The following is a 15,792-nucleotide window of genomic DNA, read 5'->3' as shown; positions in this document are numbered from 1 at the left end:
AAGACCAGGGGCCTCAGATCATAAAAACAAAAGAAGAAGAGATCATAAGTCATTCCTCAAGAGGATTGTCAGGGTAGTCGTTTGTAGGATAGTATTCCTCGATGCAGACGATGCCTTCGGTCTGGATGGTTGCGTCGGCCTTTTCCATCTCATCTGAAAAGTGGGACGTCATCATGAACCCTGACAAGTTATCCCACAACACTGCTTGTAAATCCGCATATGAAAAATCTGTTTGAAGTCGCTGAATGAAGTCAGGAGGAAGATGCGCATGGGCAATAGACTTGCACTTCTCAAAGCCCGCGAAGAATGCTGCCGTGCAAGCTTGGGCTATAATCTTAGCTCTTTCTTTTTCCAACTGCTTTCTTCTGCTTTCAGCACGTTTAAGTAAAATCCTCTGATCTATAAATTTGCCCCAGAGAAGCTTATGATTTACCTTTCTCTCTTTCAGCTTTTTCTTTAGGTGCTCCAACTCCGATCCAGCCTCTTGGATTCTCGAGGGCCATTCCGGAGAGGTCTAAACTCTCTTGGAAGCAGAACGTCCATCTCCTCGAGGAGCTCTCTCTCCATAGCTCATGCCCTCGGAAGTCCTGGTCCTCTTGGATGGACTTCCACTGGGGCTCCTTTGAGGGTGAGTTTCAAGACGAGGAGAATCTCTTCTCATCTCAGGTGTCCTCAGATGCTCCAGGTCATCACGGGCTCGACGGTAGTTTCTCTCGACCTCAAACTTTTGTTTCTCGAGGATTTTAATCCGCTCTTCGAGACCTTCGATCTTCTTGTCATCCCTGGATTTCCGCCGCTTGAAGGCCACGATCTTTCTTTCGACCCATCCTAGTTCTTCGTCCCGACGGAAGATCGACTCTTGGGCCTCTTGAAGAGCCTCCTCAATGAAGCTGAGTTCCTTGACCCGCTCAGCATTGTTCCTTTCTAGTTGCTCTGATGGGTATTTCAGTAAGTTGATCTCGTCTTTCTTTATCACCAGAACATCAAGATTGGAATTGGCAAGGCTCGCCATGTATTGGCCCACAAGTGCAAGGGATCGTAAGGCGTCAGCAAATCACTTGTCCCCCTTTTGTTCGTTAAGGAACAGCCTCTCGAATGGCGGCAGGAGATTCCTTAGATACTTTGCCGTGGATTGAAGTTTCTCTCTTGTGGATGGAGCACGAAGCATCGAATCTGAAGACCCCGCTGGAAAAGTAGATGCGAAAAGGCACCAAGAAGGAGTCGCTACCTCTGGAGTTCTCTCAGTTTCCATCGTCGTTGCCAGATTCTTCTCCAGGTTGTCAACCGCCTTCTCCAACTGTGATACCTCAATTGGATCCTTTTTGGAGCATCCCTCGATGCTCGTTTCCGATGTTGTCTCCGATGGCGCCCTGCCAATCGGATTTTTTTCTTGGAAAATCCTATACTACGGCTCCAGATGGTGGAGACATGGACTTAACAGTAGGAGCGGTTTGATCTTCTTCCCTGACTATAGGTTCCGTTTCAGTGATCGAAACCATAACCTGTCTCCTATGAGCTAGAATCTGCTCTAGTCTCTTCACGCACTGTGAATCCATCCTGTCCTAAGGATTCGTGACGAGAAATCAGCACTAAAGGAGATCTATGAATACCTATCCTTCAAGATGCAAATTTAAAGGAGGAAGAAAATAAAAAGCCACCGCAAATGTAATTAAAATCTCAAGAAGACCGTCGTTGAGTGGTCCCATCAGTTATACCTGTCCGCATCGGCTGTATCAAACTGACGTAATAAGCCTTAAATGCAGAAGACAGGCATGAAGGCAGGAACGCATGGCATCGGATCTGAGGTACTTTTGGAGTACTTCCTTTACCTGATTTTTAGACTCAGATGAAGGGGGATAGTGTTACGATGGTTACCGTCAGCACCTCGGAACGGAGCTACACCGTAAGGCATTTTGGGCTATCTGATTGGCAATACGATAATTGACTGTCGTATGAGCTGAGAAGTCAGTCTCCCTGCTGAGCTGAGGCATCCGATCTGTACATGAGCTACCTCAACCGACCTATCCCTTCATTGTGTATGATAGCTGTCTATCTCGAACAGATAAGAATCTGGCGTAACAATCTCTCTTAATCTTGCGGGAGTGATCCAGGACTGAATTATCTCGTCCACTATGACAATTTCAATGGCCCGCCAATCTCAGGATCGTGCGATCTCATAGCTAACAACCCAGCTGTCTACCATCTTTCTATATAAACAACTAGAGCCCTGAGGATCCAGGTGAGTCAGATCAAATCTCTCTCAGAGAATCTGTTGCTACTTCTTTGTTCTCTGCTTTTCTGATTTGAGTGTCGGAGGGTCCTCGTCGGAGCCACAATCACCGGTTTGGGACTTGTTTTGCAGGTCACTCCAGTGCCAGCATCCCTATACAAGGAGTAAACATTCATCTTCTAACCTCAGCCGTCCGTCTTCCGATCTCGATCGATTTAGACAGCAACAGTAAATATGATGTTTCTATAATTTATCTTTAATATTAATTTTTTATCTTTGATTTATTATAAAAATTAATATAAAAGGATCAAAAATTAACTTGGATCACCTCACTTCAGCCCAAGTCAATGCTCATTGGGTCAAGATTGGGATACTTGTGTTTGTGGACAAAAAAATCCTTTGTGCACTGTAGATGGTGCAGAATATGTATATCATCTACGATGATTGGCTCATGCACAGGATTGGAGCATGGTGTGCAAATTTTGTTTTTTTTGATTTCATGCATAAATCAATCGTCATAAATGGTACGGGCGGTTGTGCACTGCGGGCGGTGCAGAAAGAATTTTACGCGGACTAAATGTATGAACAAATCAGCTTCAGCCCGGCCCAGCCCACCCGAGGTGCATTCCTTAACCGCAACAGTCTTCGCATCCTGCTACAGTACGTGGCTTGACAAGATGCCGCCACGCAAGGTCGCAGTGGCTCCACGTGGATTGCTTCATGTGTGGTCTCCACAGCTAAAACAGAACCGAAACAAACAGGAGACGAGCCAATACCCAACCCCTCCTCCCACGCTCTCTAATGGACTGCAAGTCCAATCCCGAGCCGAGTGGAAACCCTAGTTCGATAGCCGATGGTGCTGGTGCTGGTGCTGGCGTCGGAGAACCCAACCCCTCCCGTGAATCCCTCGCCATCGAGCCCGGTCGCGATCCCCTGCTGGGGGATGAAGCCAATGTGTCCAACCAAGATGGCTCCGATAGAAAAAGTGCCGACTTGGAGCTCGCTGGAGAAGGAAATGGCGCCGCTGCCGTGAATCCAAATGGGGCAAGGTCTAAAAGTCTCGAGTTGGGCTCTACCATCGATCGGAAGATGGAAAATGTTAGCTTGATGGGTCCTTCTGATGCTGCAGATTCGAAAGAAGATGGAAGTGGAGTCTCCATGGCCGTCAATGGCGCTCCTGTGGATCCCGGTGTCGATGTTAGTACCCAAAGATCGAAGGGGGATGGAAGCACTGGGGTTTCTTCGGCTACTGATTCAAAAATGGAGGGAGAAGGCGATGGTGCTGATAGCGGTGAGGATAGCTGTGAGGCAGAATCGGAGGAGTCGGAGGGTGATGATTCGTCCAGTGAAGAATCCTCTTCTTCAAGCAGCGAGGAGGAGGATGAGGAGGGTGATAGTCAAGATAGTGAAGATAAAGAAGATCAAGACGAAGAACTTGTTGTTGGTAGTGATGATGAAGATGAGGTTGCGAAGAGAACGATCAGGTCAAAACACGAGCTCGAGGTGAGTCGTGATGTTGAGATGTTATCTGCTTTGCTAATTTCACTTCCATGTTTGATTTTTGGTACCGGATCATTGCCAACTGAATTTATTTTAGTACTATTATTCGATTATAATTTACGTTTGTTTTTGGTTTAATAAGTTATGCAATTCCACCTCTGCAGGTGCTACCTCCAGTTCCTCCACTTGAAGTAACCTTGGAACCGCACCATCAATTGTTGCCAGTGGGGACAATTTCAGCTGTAAGTTAATGGGAAAATTGTAATACCTTGTCTTTCTTTCAATCTAGAAAAGCTTGTTTTCAGCAGCCTATCTTCACTGATCTGAGAATTTCTGAAGTGCAAGTATCTTTTAGGCTCTGCTCTTATTGGATAAGTAGTTCAAATATGTCAGAGCAGTTTCCTTGCTGAAAAATGTGACCATATATTCACTTGTCTAAGAACTTAGAGGAAAATTTGGTTTGGTTCAAGTATCAAGTGTAGGTGCCAATAGGTGTGCCTGGTATGCAATGCTTTGCTAGCACGTGCTGCACTGTAAACAAAAAATAGGAATATTAATAGTGGTACCAAGCTGTATTGATACTTTGGAATGCATGGCATTGTGTCACATGTATGCATGGTACTGGAACCTTGTTGGCATGGATTGGCAAAATGGGTACTTGGAGTCTTTTGTTTAGTAGAAATGTCTATACAAATCTAGCTTACATATAAATCACAGTAGTTCAATGATGATTTTAGGCATCTTGCTTCCGTTTCTATTCCTAAATATCATCATTCTTTTGTACTATTTCATTTCTGTGTAACTTAGCTGATGCATTTGTTTCCATATGTTGTTATTGTTATTTTCTTTGTTCTTGATTTTGATTGAATTTCAAGTCAGTGAAAGCTAATCCTACTCAGTGCTGCCACTCCTCTGAATTCTTGATGTCTATTCTGATTTGAAGATCTTGTTTTCCTTTGTTTTTCAGATGCTGGGCACCAAAGTTATTGTTGAGGGTTCAGTGAATCACAACCCTCTTAATGAGCGTTCTATTCTTTGGATAACAGATACGAGGTCCCCATTAGGACTCGTGGATGAGATATTTGGACCTGTAAAATGCCCTTACTATGTTGTCAGGTACAATTCTGAGAAAGATGTCCCAGTTGGAATCCGTGAAGGCACTGCTGTCTCATTTGTCATGGAATTTGCCAATAACATTCTCAGTGTGAAGGATCTATATAAGAAAGGTTATGATGCATCAGGTGAGAATGATGAGGAGATCACTGAGCAGGTGGAATTCTCAGATGATGAGAAGGAAGCTGAATACAAGAGATCTCTGCACCAAGAAAAGAGAGGGGCTGATGATAAGAGAGAAGGGAATCGACAGAATGCATCCAGAAGGAAAAAGACTAAATCTAAGGGCACTGAGCATCGGAAAGGCTTGAGACCTTTGCTCCCTCGTGGTCCAGTGGTCATGAACCAGCTGCCACCTGGAGTTTCAGGCCCTCTGGCATCTTTAGGTGCAAACAATTCTGCTTATGGAAGGGGTTCATATTATTTGGGAGCTGGGAGTGCATGTATAAGTGCTTCTCCGATAGTTCCAGCAGTTCCCCAAGCAATTAATTCAGGTGGTTGTCCTCCTTGTATATCTCACCAGTTTTTACAGCAGCAACCAAATGCTATTTGGGCTCATGGTTTGCCACCTCAGCAGCGGCCAAATGCTTTCTGGCCTTATGGAATGCCACTTTCACTGCAACAGCAGCCAAATGCTGTTCAGGCCTCTGGAATGCCACCACAGCAGCAGCTGGATGCTGCTATGGGCGGATTTCAGATGAATGCCTCACCTAGGCGGCAGCTGAGAAGCCATGTTCATGATCAGCAGCATCAAAATCAGGCTTCTAATGGTAATATGAATGTGATGCCATCTCAGCAGCAGCAGTTTGTTCCTCTATTTGCAGCTTCTACCAACATGTGGCCATTCAGGCCATTAAATGTCTTTGCTGGTCCCGTGGCTCCTTTGCTGGTTGGGCGAGTTGGCATTAGTCAAACATCATCTGGGCAAGGCAATGTATCTGCACAAGGAGGTTCAGGGCTATGTAATCGACAGAGTCACCCACAACATTCACCAGCTATTCTTCATGCTGGGATGCTGCCTCCACTGCAATTCAATTTTGGGAGTTCATCTGTTCATGGCAGAAAGCCTAATGTGAGAGGAGGTGGTCATTCATGTGGCAGAGGTGGACGGAGGCGAAAAGCGTAGATATATATATTGTTTTGGTTTGGATGTTTTTGACTATATAGGTAAGTAATCAGAAATTTTACCTTGCAGAGAGCTTTACCTTATGTGATGCTTCTCCTTTCATCAGCCTTACGTGTAGAACAGAGATTAGAATTCATATTGCGATACCTTCAAGCAGAACTGCTTTCTTATCCTTTTTCCATTTTTTTTTCTAAAAGAAAACTTTGAATATGTTTTCTTTTCTTCATGTCCATTCATAACGGATGCAGAAATGATGCACATGCCTAATTGGTATATGGCTTGTCGGTTTTGGCTATGGCGCGCATATACCAGGGACCAGCACCACTTCTTTGCATACATTTTGCACAGTCAAAATCATGTTTGGCATTTGCAACAATGCTCCTTGGTGTTTGTGATTTGTTGTTTGTGTAGTGGGTGAATTCTCTCTTGGAGTCGCAGAATTTCTCAGAATAGTTGTCTAAGAATTGCATAATGCAGAACTTTGTTTTTAAATCCTATTTAATGGCAGCCATCTTCTAACTACCTTTTTGGTATTTCTGTTGTTGTATTATACTGCCTTTTGTTTTCCCATTATTTCCCAGTTATGTGAAGTGTTTAGTGACAATAAAGTTCCAAAGCACCAACACCCATTTTATGTGCAATTAACAACATGAATAAATGCTTGGTCATGGTATCAGATTTTCAATAACTTAAACAAGAAGGTGAACATGGAAATGAGTTGCCTGGTCAAAATGAGAGTTAGAAAACTTAGAGCATATACTCTGCTGTCATAAGAAAAGGAAGGTCATGAATGATGACCGCAAATAAATTAAACTATAGATAAGTTGAAGACATATGCTGTGTGATTGCCATGTAGTTATGTTGAATTCTTTCAGACAGTTATAAAGTTGAAGGTAAGGTTCCTCGAACCATACCAGCAGCCTACTATTGTGGTTTGGTCGTTCAATTCGAAATACCAATGAAAACAGAGGGAGAGAGAAGGGAAGAGAGGAAGAGAAGGGAGAGAGAAGTAAAGGAAAAAGCCGACAGTTGCCTGTCGAGGTTGCTGAGGCCCTCGGATGACTGAACCACGGAGGGAAAGAGAGGAAAAGAGAGAGAGAGAGAGAGAGAGAGAGAGAGAGAAGGAGGGGGATGCCGATGGTGGCCGCCGAAGGACCGTGGAGGCCCTTGAAAGGCTGGAATCCCCCTCCTCCCTGCAGCTTCCGCTTGTTTGAAATAAGGGGGAGGATTCTGGCCTTCCAGGGGCCTTCGCTGCCCTTCGGCAACCACTGCCTGGCCTCCTCACTACCTTCCCATCCTTTTGTTTCCCTCCCTCCCTCCCTCCCTTCCTCTCTATCTCTCTCTCTTGTTTGCTCTTCCTCCACGGTTAGGTCATCTGAGGGCCTCCACGGCCCTCCGGTGGCCATCGCCGGCCTTCCTTTTTTTTCCTCTATCTCCCCCTCCCTCTCCCCCCTTCTCTCTCTCTCTCTCTAGTTCTCCCTCTCCTTAGCTTCTTTGCCATGTCGGTTTGGGACTAGTACTATTCAATATGGGGGCATACCAAATTGTATTGCCGGCCAGCTGATTTTGGTTTTGCTTTTCTTGGTTGAAGGTGCTGCATGGATATCACCATGAATATTTGGCAATCATGAGGGTGCATACCCTTAGTGGCCTGTTTGGATGGTTCGGCCCAAAATCCTAGGATTCATGAATTGGGCCAATACAACCATCCAAATCAAGCTGGACTAGGCTATGTTTACAAACATCTAGAATGCCTCTGGTGGTTTTGCCAGTGTTGTGATCTTTAGCTTACGTAGATAGAAAGTTTAATATCTAGTGATGAAGATTAAAAGTTAATTGGATATTAGTTTGGAAGGTTAAAAATAGTTTGTTAGTTGGGTAGCTTGGGTTCATATAAGCAAATTTTCAATTTGTTGGGGACTACCAAGAGGTTGTCTATAGAGAAAAGGGAGGAGGAAATATGAGAAATGAGCACCCAACTCCTATTCTTTTCTTTTTTAAAATATCCTAATCAAGATTTGTTGTATCACCCCATACTGTTCGATATGGGGTGTAAATATCTCATACCATACCGAACCACATACTGACACTGTAATAGGATGGTACTGATGCAGCGTTCAGTACTGAGATAGTGAACCTTGGTTCTAACCCCATAAACCCTCAACCCATTCTACTTTCTCTTACTTCTGAAGGCCAAACCTGCTTTCATATAAAAGCCTAATAATCTGTTTGGGGATTATAATTGCAGTTTGGAAAAGAGTGCCAAACCTTTTCTCTCTTCTTTTTTAGGTTTTCCAGTGTCCCCCCTCAATCTTTTTTTTTTCTTGAGCAAGGATTAGGCATGAAGTGTGTAACCAGATTCCTTTTTTTTTCTTTTGAGGGAAAAGAAGGTTTCTTGCCACCGTGGTGGGAGACCTACCAATTTATCAAGAACCAATTACAGCATATTATCCATATTGTCAGTAAAACAACAAAAAAGTATGGAAGGAACCACAATATTTGGATTGTAGAGCGGTTGCAAAGAGCTCCATAGAAAACTGAAATTTGCTGATTCTTTTTGCTACGGAGCAAGGACTGCTCCATGAACATCATCAGAGCCAGTGCATTTTTTTTAAAAATCTTGCTATTCCTTTCCTTCCAGATGTTCCAAGAAATTGCGATTATAAGCTGATCCCAGGCTAGCTTCTGAACATTTGGTACTCTTTGTTTCCTCCAGCTAGATCATAGTGAATTCATCAAGGAAACGCGGTGTATTTAAGACAATCAGAATCTTTAGCCATAAGGAAGCAAAAAAGGGCAGCTCACAAAAAGTTGAAGCTGTTAGCTATATGATTATCTCAAAGGCAACAGTTGCCAACAGCATTTTAACCCTTCTTTATAAGGCTTTATTTCGTATTCGGTTTCTCATGAATAGGCAGTCACATGAAGATGTAGTATTTTTGGAGGTGGCTGCTTTCTATTGAGATAATGAAGTCAAAATAAAGGAGCAGAAAAAGTAGAGAACAAATTATAGCATCCTCACACTCTGATCAGTCTCCTAAAATACACGAAACTAGGTAGGGATAAATTGTAGTTTCCTGAACAAGCCTTTTATCTCCTTTAGGTTCAGAAAGTACATATTTTAAATCACTCCATCTTTCCTCATTTTCCCTCTCATCCTACTTAATTTTTTTATTTGCTTTTTCTTTCCGCTACTGGGTGCTGCCCAATAATCTTGCAAACAGATATGAGCAAAAGAGTTGGTGCAACTAGGATTTGTGCATTCAGTTTTTTTGGTTCAAACTGAACCGAAGTTTCGAAAAACTGAACTTCCGAATTTACATTCTATAGAACCAAAAATCGAACCGAGGAAGCCTAAAACCAAACAAACCAAACCAATATAATTTCGGTTCAGTTTGGTTTGGTAATTCGGTTTTGGGCTTCTCTATGCCAGGCTTTTGGTTTTGGTTTGGGCTTATTAAGTTCTTTAATAATTTTATTATTTGGTTTGGTTTAAAATCTCAAGGAGGAAGCTGTTGTATTGAAAGTAGATGTAGTCGATGACGATGAGCGCTGGGGTCAGAGGAGGGTGAAGGTGAGGTGGCAGCGGAAGGGAGGGAGGTGACAAGCGAGGCGGTGGGTGCCGAGGAGGACGAGGTCGGTGCTGGAAGAGAAGGGCGGAGGGGGTAGCATAGTTCGAGGGTCCAAAGGCTGGAGGGGTCCGACGGTCCAACTACTAGCAGGTGGGGGAAGGGAGGACGTAAGGGTGAGGCAGTGGTGGTGTACCTCAAAATCGATGGTGTGGTACGTCAGGATGAGGAGTTTGATGCATGTTGTCACACCATAGAACCAAGGCCCAAGCCATCTACTCCATCGTCCGAAATTATCAAATTAAATATTATACCAAACAATAGATAATTTCCATTTTCGATTAATCAAAGTTATCAAATTAAATATCGAAGATTGAACGGGTTAAAAAATTTCGATTCGGTTTTAAACCGAAACCAAAATTTTTAGGATAAAAACCGAATCAAATACTAAAATAATTAATAGTTTAATTTGGTTTTCGGTCAACCGAACCATTTGCACACCCCGAGCGCTACTAACAGCCACCATCAGTTAAAGCTTCATTAAAACCTTTCTTAAACTATGTTGAAATACTCTTACATGAAACTAGTTTGATATGAATCTTTTCACTTTTATATATATATATATATATATATATATATATATATATATATATATATATATATGTATGTATGTATATGTATATAAGATTTTAAATTCCATGGGACGGGGTGGTCCCAAGTTTCTCATGGAGTGGGATCCGCCACTATCCCGCCCCATCCCAATTAGGATGCTGGGACGATAATGGGACGATCCCGTCCTGATATATGGGATGATACCCTATTCCGATGTCCCGTGGGACGTTCCGCTGGGATCTGAATTCTTATATATGTATATTTATATACATATATATACATATACATACATATACATACATATATATATATATACATATATATACATACATATACATATATATAGATGATCCTATTCTGATATATGGGATGATACCCTATTCCGGTGTCCCGTGGGATGTCCCGCTAGGATTTGAATCCTTGTATATGTGTGTGTGTATATATATACATATATACATACATACATACATACATATACATACATACATACATATATACATATACATACATACATACGTATACATATACATATACATACGTATACGTATATATATACATACATACATACACATACATCTATATATATGTATATACATATGTATATGTGTGTGTGTGTGTGTGTATTTGTATATATATGTAGATATATATATATATATACATATGTATATATGTGTGTGTGTGTGTGTGTGTGTATTTGTATATATATGTAGATATCTACATATGTAGATATGTCTATATATGTATCTATGTAGATGTGTCTATGTATGTATCTATGTATATATATGTCTATATATGTATATACGTATATATGTATGTATATATGTGTATGTATGTATGTATGTATTGTCACTGCCTGCCATCTACACTAATAAACTTATTTCGGTTTTGAATAGCCCTTCAGATTCTTTGTTTGCCTTAGTTCCTCTCTTGTAGTCTTTCAGCATCACATGAAAGGAGTATAACATAATAAACTGTACCATTCTTGCTATAATCTTTCAAGACAGGAACCAATTTTATTTTTCATATTTGTGAAAAAAATAACAAGTCTAAATCATCTACACGTCGATTCACAACTGGTGTATGATCACACTGCATATTGTCTGGATGGTATTTTATGGAACTTGGCAAATCTTAAAGAGAACTCTTGTTCATGTTGGTGATGGAATTGCTTGACTGTGCTTGCCAAATACTCGATTCAGAATCATGGCTAACCTTACTCCGCCTTGTGCAATTCGCTTGGTGATGATCGGAAGCCTTGAATTGAAGTAGTCATCTATAAAATATACAGAATACAAACCTTAAATGTTTTTAAAAGCTGCATCCTTAACTTCATTTAGTTCCTCAAAAACTCACCTGCCAGAGTGTCTCCCTGATTGACTCCTTGGTAACCCCATTTGCAGGCTATGCTTATACTTTCTGTAGCATATCTGTTTGGAGAGACATGATACCAAATTAATTAGAGAAGATTTCATATTGTTGTAGTCTTCTATAGTGAAAAATATTAAGAGATCCTCGTATCTGGCTTTGAGTCCAAACATGATAAACGTTAGATCTATATATTGCAGCTTTAGCTAGAGATCTTAGGACAATCTTATTATTGTGGGGAAATACTCACTTAGTGGGGCAAGCGAAAAGATCATTACAGTCCTCCCAAGAAGAAACATCATCTGACCGGGTCCCCTGTGATAAAAAAATGTTAGAGAGAACAAGCTAGGTTTGTTGAAGATAAAACTGTAACCAGCCAAGACCTAGGGTTCAACTTACAGTGGTAAAATTACTTTGAAGTTCTTCTTGGAAGACATCCATGTCCTTCCTATAGAAGTCTGCCAGAGCTGTAAGGATTATCTCCCTGTCCCAGACCTAATAGTTCATGAGAAAGACACAAGCAGCTGGAGTCAACTGAGGGAAAAATGCTTGAAATATTATATATCATGAATTTGAGTTAAACAGAGTTGTAGCAGACTGGCAGGAATATCATATATAGGGTGTTTAGGTTTCCATTATATGTCTGAAGAATCTCCTGTGCCATGAAAATATCAATCTGAAGCTTTCCTGCATCTCTGCAAATGAGCTTTTAAGGTCTGTACTAAAATGGATAGAAAGTTTTGTAAGACCTTTTTAAAGGAATACATTATGTGACATAGATGGTCCCCTGTAGGAACCTGTTAATGCAATGCTTTAGCCAGTATGAAGCAGCAGCAGGAGGCAGAGGTGGAAACTGGAAAGTGCGGTATAACCATGGGCAGTCATGATCTGGTATGAGGTTATTTTGAACACTTCCTCATGCGGAATGTATATTAAAATTTTGAGCTTCTAGGTCCAGTTTCAGAAAGCTTCATCAGTCCTTTTGAATTTCTGAGACCGTCAAGCTCTTGAAGAATGTAGGTTAAATATCGAATTTGTGGATTCAGTATGTAACAGCTTCTTCTATCTTATTGAGGAGCTTCCGAGACTGCCAAGCTTTGAAGGAATACAGGGTTGGTTACTTACCAATTACCTTTAGTGTATGATCAAAGTTTATATTTCAAGTTGGCTTTACAGACTTACATGATGCAGGTTAGATTTATGCCTGAACCAGTGAAGCTGTATAGTGTTCCCGCCTTCATCGCTTGTGAATCCAACATGCATGGGCTGCAAGAAAAATCAAATGGAGCCAAGCAAATTGGGAGGATAATGAGAATGGAACCTTAATTGGAATGCAGGAACCTATTCGCACACCTGATGGATATCTCCCATGAAGTGGGACAAAAATAGCAAGGCTTCTGTCAAGTTATCTGTGGACATCAAATCCATTTGACAGAGAATTAAGTCAAAGAAACTAGGAAAAGAATGCAAGGCATGCGGATTAGATTGCCGTGTGCATCTTGAGCAACAGCAAGTTCCTTACATCGGCGATCTGATGTCCCTTCTCTGTAGTGCAGTAGCTGCATGGTGAAGTTGCGGATGGCACCAGCTACACACATATCCATTGCTCCTCGTGGATCATGGCAGTCCCCTACCATCATACATATTGATCAAATAACAGAAGAAAAGTCAAATCAAAAGCCGCCTTTTCTTTTGTTCTCTTACAGGTACAAAACTATTCTTCATGGCTTTGTTTAAATTTTCTTTGCTTGCAAATGATATGAGTTGCTGCAGTTGTGGTTTTAAGGTGAGAATGATGGCTTACTGGTGTACTCAAAATTGCAGGCCTTGTCTGGGGTGTCGATGAAATGAAGGGAGCTGGTCCACCTGTACTTGTACCAGTGCCTGATCTGATCAGGCCATGTGCAAAGCGCTGATAGATCTCCATTGACATAGTCCGGCAGAAGGTTCTTGACAGCCTCTGCCGCCTCGGGTTCCAACAGATCCTTCAACAGGATTGCATTATCAGGAACTAACTTTACCAGGCTCTATGTGATAATTGACATGAAACTAGTTTATGTTGGTAAATGCTGGTCCTGATCCTACCATTGAATACCTCTGTTATCCATCTGAATACTTCTTGTCGGATCTATCACTATTAGGGTGTACATGTTGCGGTAGGGTGTAAACTTGCATGCTAATGATTAGGAATCAAGTGCCGGTTTCGTTTTATAATCACAAAGGGATTTTCATCAGCTTGATAAAGTGGCAGCTTAATTGTGGGAAAGTTTATGTTTTATCTTTTGAAATTTTTCTCACTTTCTTGGTGATCAGATGGTATAGGATTTTCTCAAGATGCCTGATGGTTCGGTAGTGGTGCCTCAAAGAGAGTGTTTCGAGGTCAAAAACAAGTTGAGATGAGGGAATAAAAATGAAACCAAAATGGGCCCTACAATTGGGACATGCACCCAAAAGCATAGTCCTTGAAACAATTGATCACAAGATGGACCGTTAGAGGATCCATTAGCCAAGTTTAGCTATTGAGATATGTGATAACTAGGCTGCACTGTTAGAATATCTGGTTGGCTCAACCCAAAGCAATCCGTATCTGATTCAGGTTAAGAGATTGAACCCAACTCGAATCCATTTTCACGTAGGTTGGACTGGATTGGATTTGGATGTTTTATCTTATCAATTTATGGATATTTCATGTCAAGCTATTCGCATATAAATTATAAGATGCATGCATAGTTAATAATTATATTATAAACATATTAGCAAGAAAATAGCGGTTAATCAATGTTTAAACAACATTAACAACCCATTTTACATAAGATTAGAGCGACAACTATATTTTAAATTAAAATCAATAATACAAAATGATGATTTAACTAAGTAAAAATTATTAAAGTGAATAGCTATGAGTATTAGTTTTGGATCGGTTCAATTTGGCATGATGGTTTTTGGCTAAGGTAATAATTCAAATCTAATCTACATCTGAAACAGATTATATTGTAAACCCAAGCATCGGCCAAGTTACTCTGATTTGGATCAAGCAAGGTTATTTGCATCTTAATTCTAAATTCGCAAGTGGATCAAATCTAATCCTTCTCAATGCTTTTCCTCTCCTCAATTTTGCATGCGATTCACTTACATACCATCTTCTTTCCCTAATTATTCCCGTTTCTTGCTATGAGAATTTTCCTCTTGCCCACTCATACATCATTTCCTTCACTATTTTTCATGCTTGGTTAAAAAGGGCCCACCTAGTAATTAAATCAAAATCAAGAAGCCATGTACCTAAAAAGTGTCCAATCTCACGTTAAACTACAACTTATTTTTCCCCCAAGGAAAATATTAACAAACTACTTTGCAAACTATAGAGAAATTAACACCCTCCACGTCCCAAACACGAGCGTCCAATTACCTGTGCAATCCGGCAGGTTAGAATGTGACCCTCCTTGCTCCATGACCAAGCTCCTGATGCCCAAATCAGGATCAAACCAGCCATTAAGATGGAGAACCTCATAAAGCCGCCTCCGGTGAACATCGACATCTTGCCCTCTTCCTCTTCCTCTTCCTCTTCGAGATGCAAAATACAAACACCAGAAGCTACTCCAATCCACCCACACGAAAGCCTAATAAATAGTGGATGGCAGCATGAGCCCAAGTGTTCTTTGAGTGCAAGTTTCATGCTTCACCCCCTCATCTCCCAGAAGGTCATGTTTTTCCATTAAAGCTTAAGTTGTCATGCACGGAATGAGGGTTAGATTCAGTATAAGAGAAGGCATCTACCAAACTGCAAAGAAAATGAAAGAGGTACCACTGCTGATACTAAAGCAAGCAAGCCACCCTGTATACATGGTTGGGTTTGCCTGAACCGCCTGGTTATGTTAAAAAGACATGGGAGGTGGTAGGTGTGGAGGCAAAAGAGTGACGTGAGGGAAAGGTGAAGCTCCATGGATTGGTTGTAGTGGTGGAGAGGAATGGATTTGAGGAAAGCAAACTACATGGCTATTTTTGCATATTGGGTGACTTGGAGAGTTCCCTTCATATCCTCTCTGGGCAGTCGCATGGACTGGTGCAGCCAACCACATTCCACCAACCTTTCTATGTACATGGGATGTACTTGGGAGCCAGCCAAGCATGTCATCTGCTCATGCTTTTGAGATGAAAGGGATGGTGGGGAAGGAAGATGCGGTTGAGGGTTGCCGCCAGCCGGAATCCACCTTGAGCCAGTCTCTCCTCGACAATTGGCAGGCGTGTGAGGAAGTATTCATCTGCACATCATAAAATGA

General features: G+C 41.6%; 2 protein-coding genes across 7 annotated transcripts; one reads left to right on the top strand and one right to left on the bottom strand.

Annotated features, from left to right (window-relative positions):
• Nucleotides 1–3,001: 3,001 nt before the first annotated feature.
• Nucleotides 3,002–13,803, top strand: LOC105045412 (uncharacterized). 6 transcript variants are annotated; one of them, XR_012141569.1, is made up of 7 exons: nucleotides 3,002–3,733; nucleotides 3,895–3,972; nucleotides 4,698–6,010; nucleotides 12,309–12,406; nucleotides 12,529–12,627; nucleotides 12,707–13,221; nucleotides 13,340–13,803. XR_012141569.1 is itself a non-coding variant. In XM_073258050.1 (4 exons), the coding sequence occupies exons 1-3, from the start codon at nucleotides 3,032–3,034 to the stop codon at nucleotides 5,967–5,969; spliced, it is 2,052 nt and encodes a 683-aa protein (XP_073114151.1). In that variant the 5' UTR covers nucleotides 3,002–3,031; the 3' UTR covers nucleotides 5,970–6,010; nucleotides 6,218–10,133. The 6 variants fall into 6 exon arrangements, 2 of the variants coding, with proteins under 2 accessions (XP_073114151.1, XP_010921984.1); XR_002164866.3 differs by having other exon boundaries at nucleotides 3,107–3,279; nucleotides 3,360–3,733; nucleotides 12,309–12,627; XR_002164863.3 differs by having other exon boundaries at nucleotides 12,309–12,627.
• LOC105045414 (endonuclease 1) lies at nucleotides 11,144–15,349 on the bottom strand. The gene is made up of 9 exons (XM_010923684.3): nucleotides 14,922–15,349; nucleotides 13,320–13,500; nucleotides 13,038–13,145; nucleotides 12,869–12,924; nucleotides 12,698–12,781; nucleotides 11,915–12,010; nucleotides 11,766–11,830; nucleotides 11,504–11,577; nucleotides 11,144–11,423 (listed from the first exon to the last, which is right to left on the bottom strand). The coding sequence occupies exons 1-9, from the start codon at nucleotides 15,186–15,188 to the stop codon at nucleotides 11,299–11,301; spliced, it is 1,056 nt and encodes a 351-aa protein (XP_010921986.1). The 5' UTR covers nucleotides 15,189–15,349; the 3' UTR covers nucleotides 11,144–11,298.
• Nucleotides 15,350–15,792: the final 443 nt, after the last annotated feature.

This window comes from Elaeis guineensis, chromosome 5 (assembly GCF_000442705.2).
Source record: "Elaeis guineensis isolate ETL-2024a chromosome 5, EG11, whole genome shotgun sequence".
In the NCBI taxonomy this organism is placed as follows: Eukaryota; Viridiplantae; Streptophyta; class Magnoliopsida; order Arecales; family Arecaceae; genus Elaeis; species Elaeis guineensis.
Note: the sequence above shows the minus strand (reverse complement) of the source record. Positions and strands in the feature narration are given on the sequence as shown.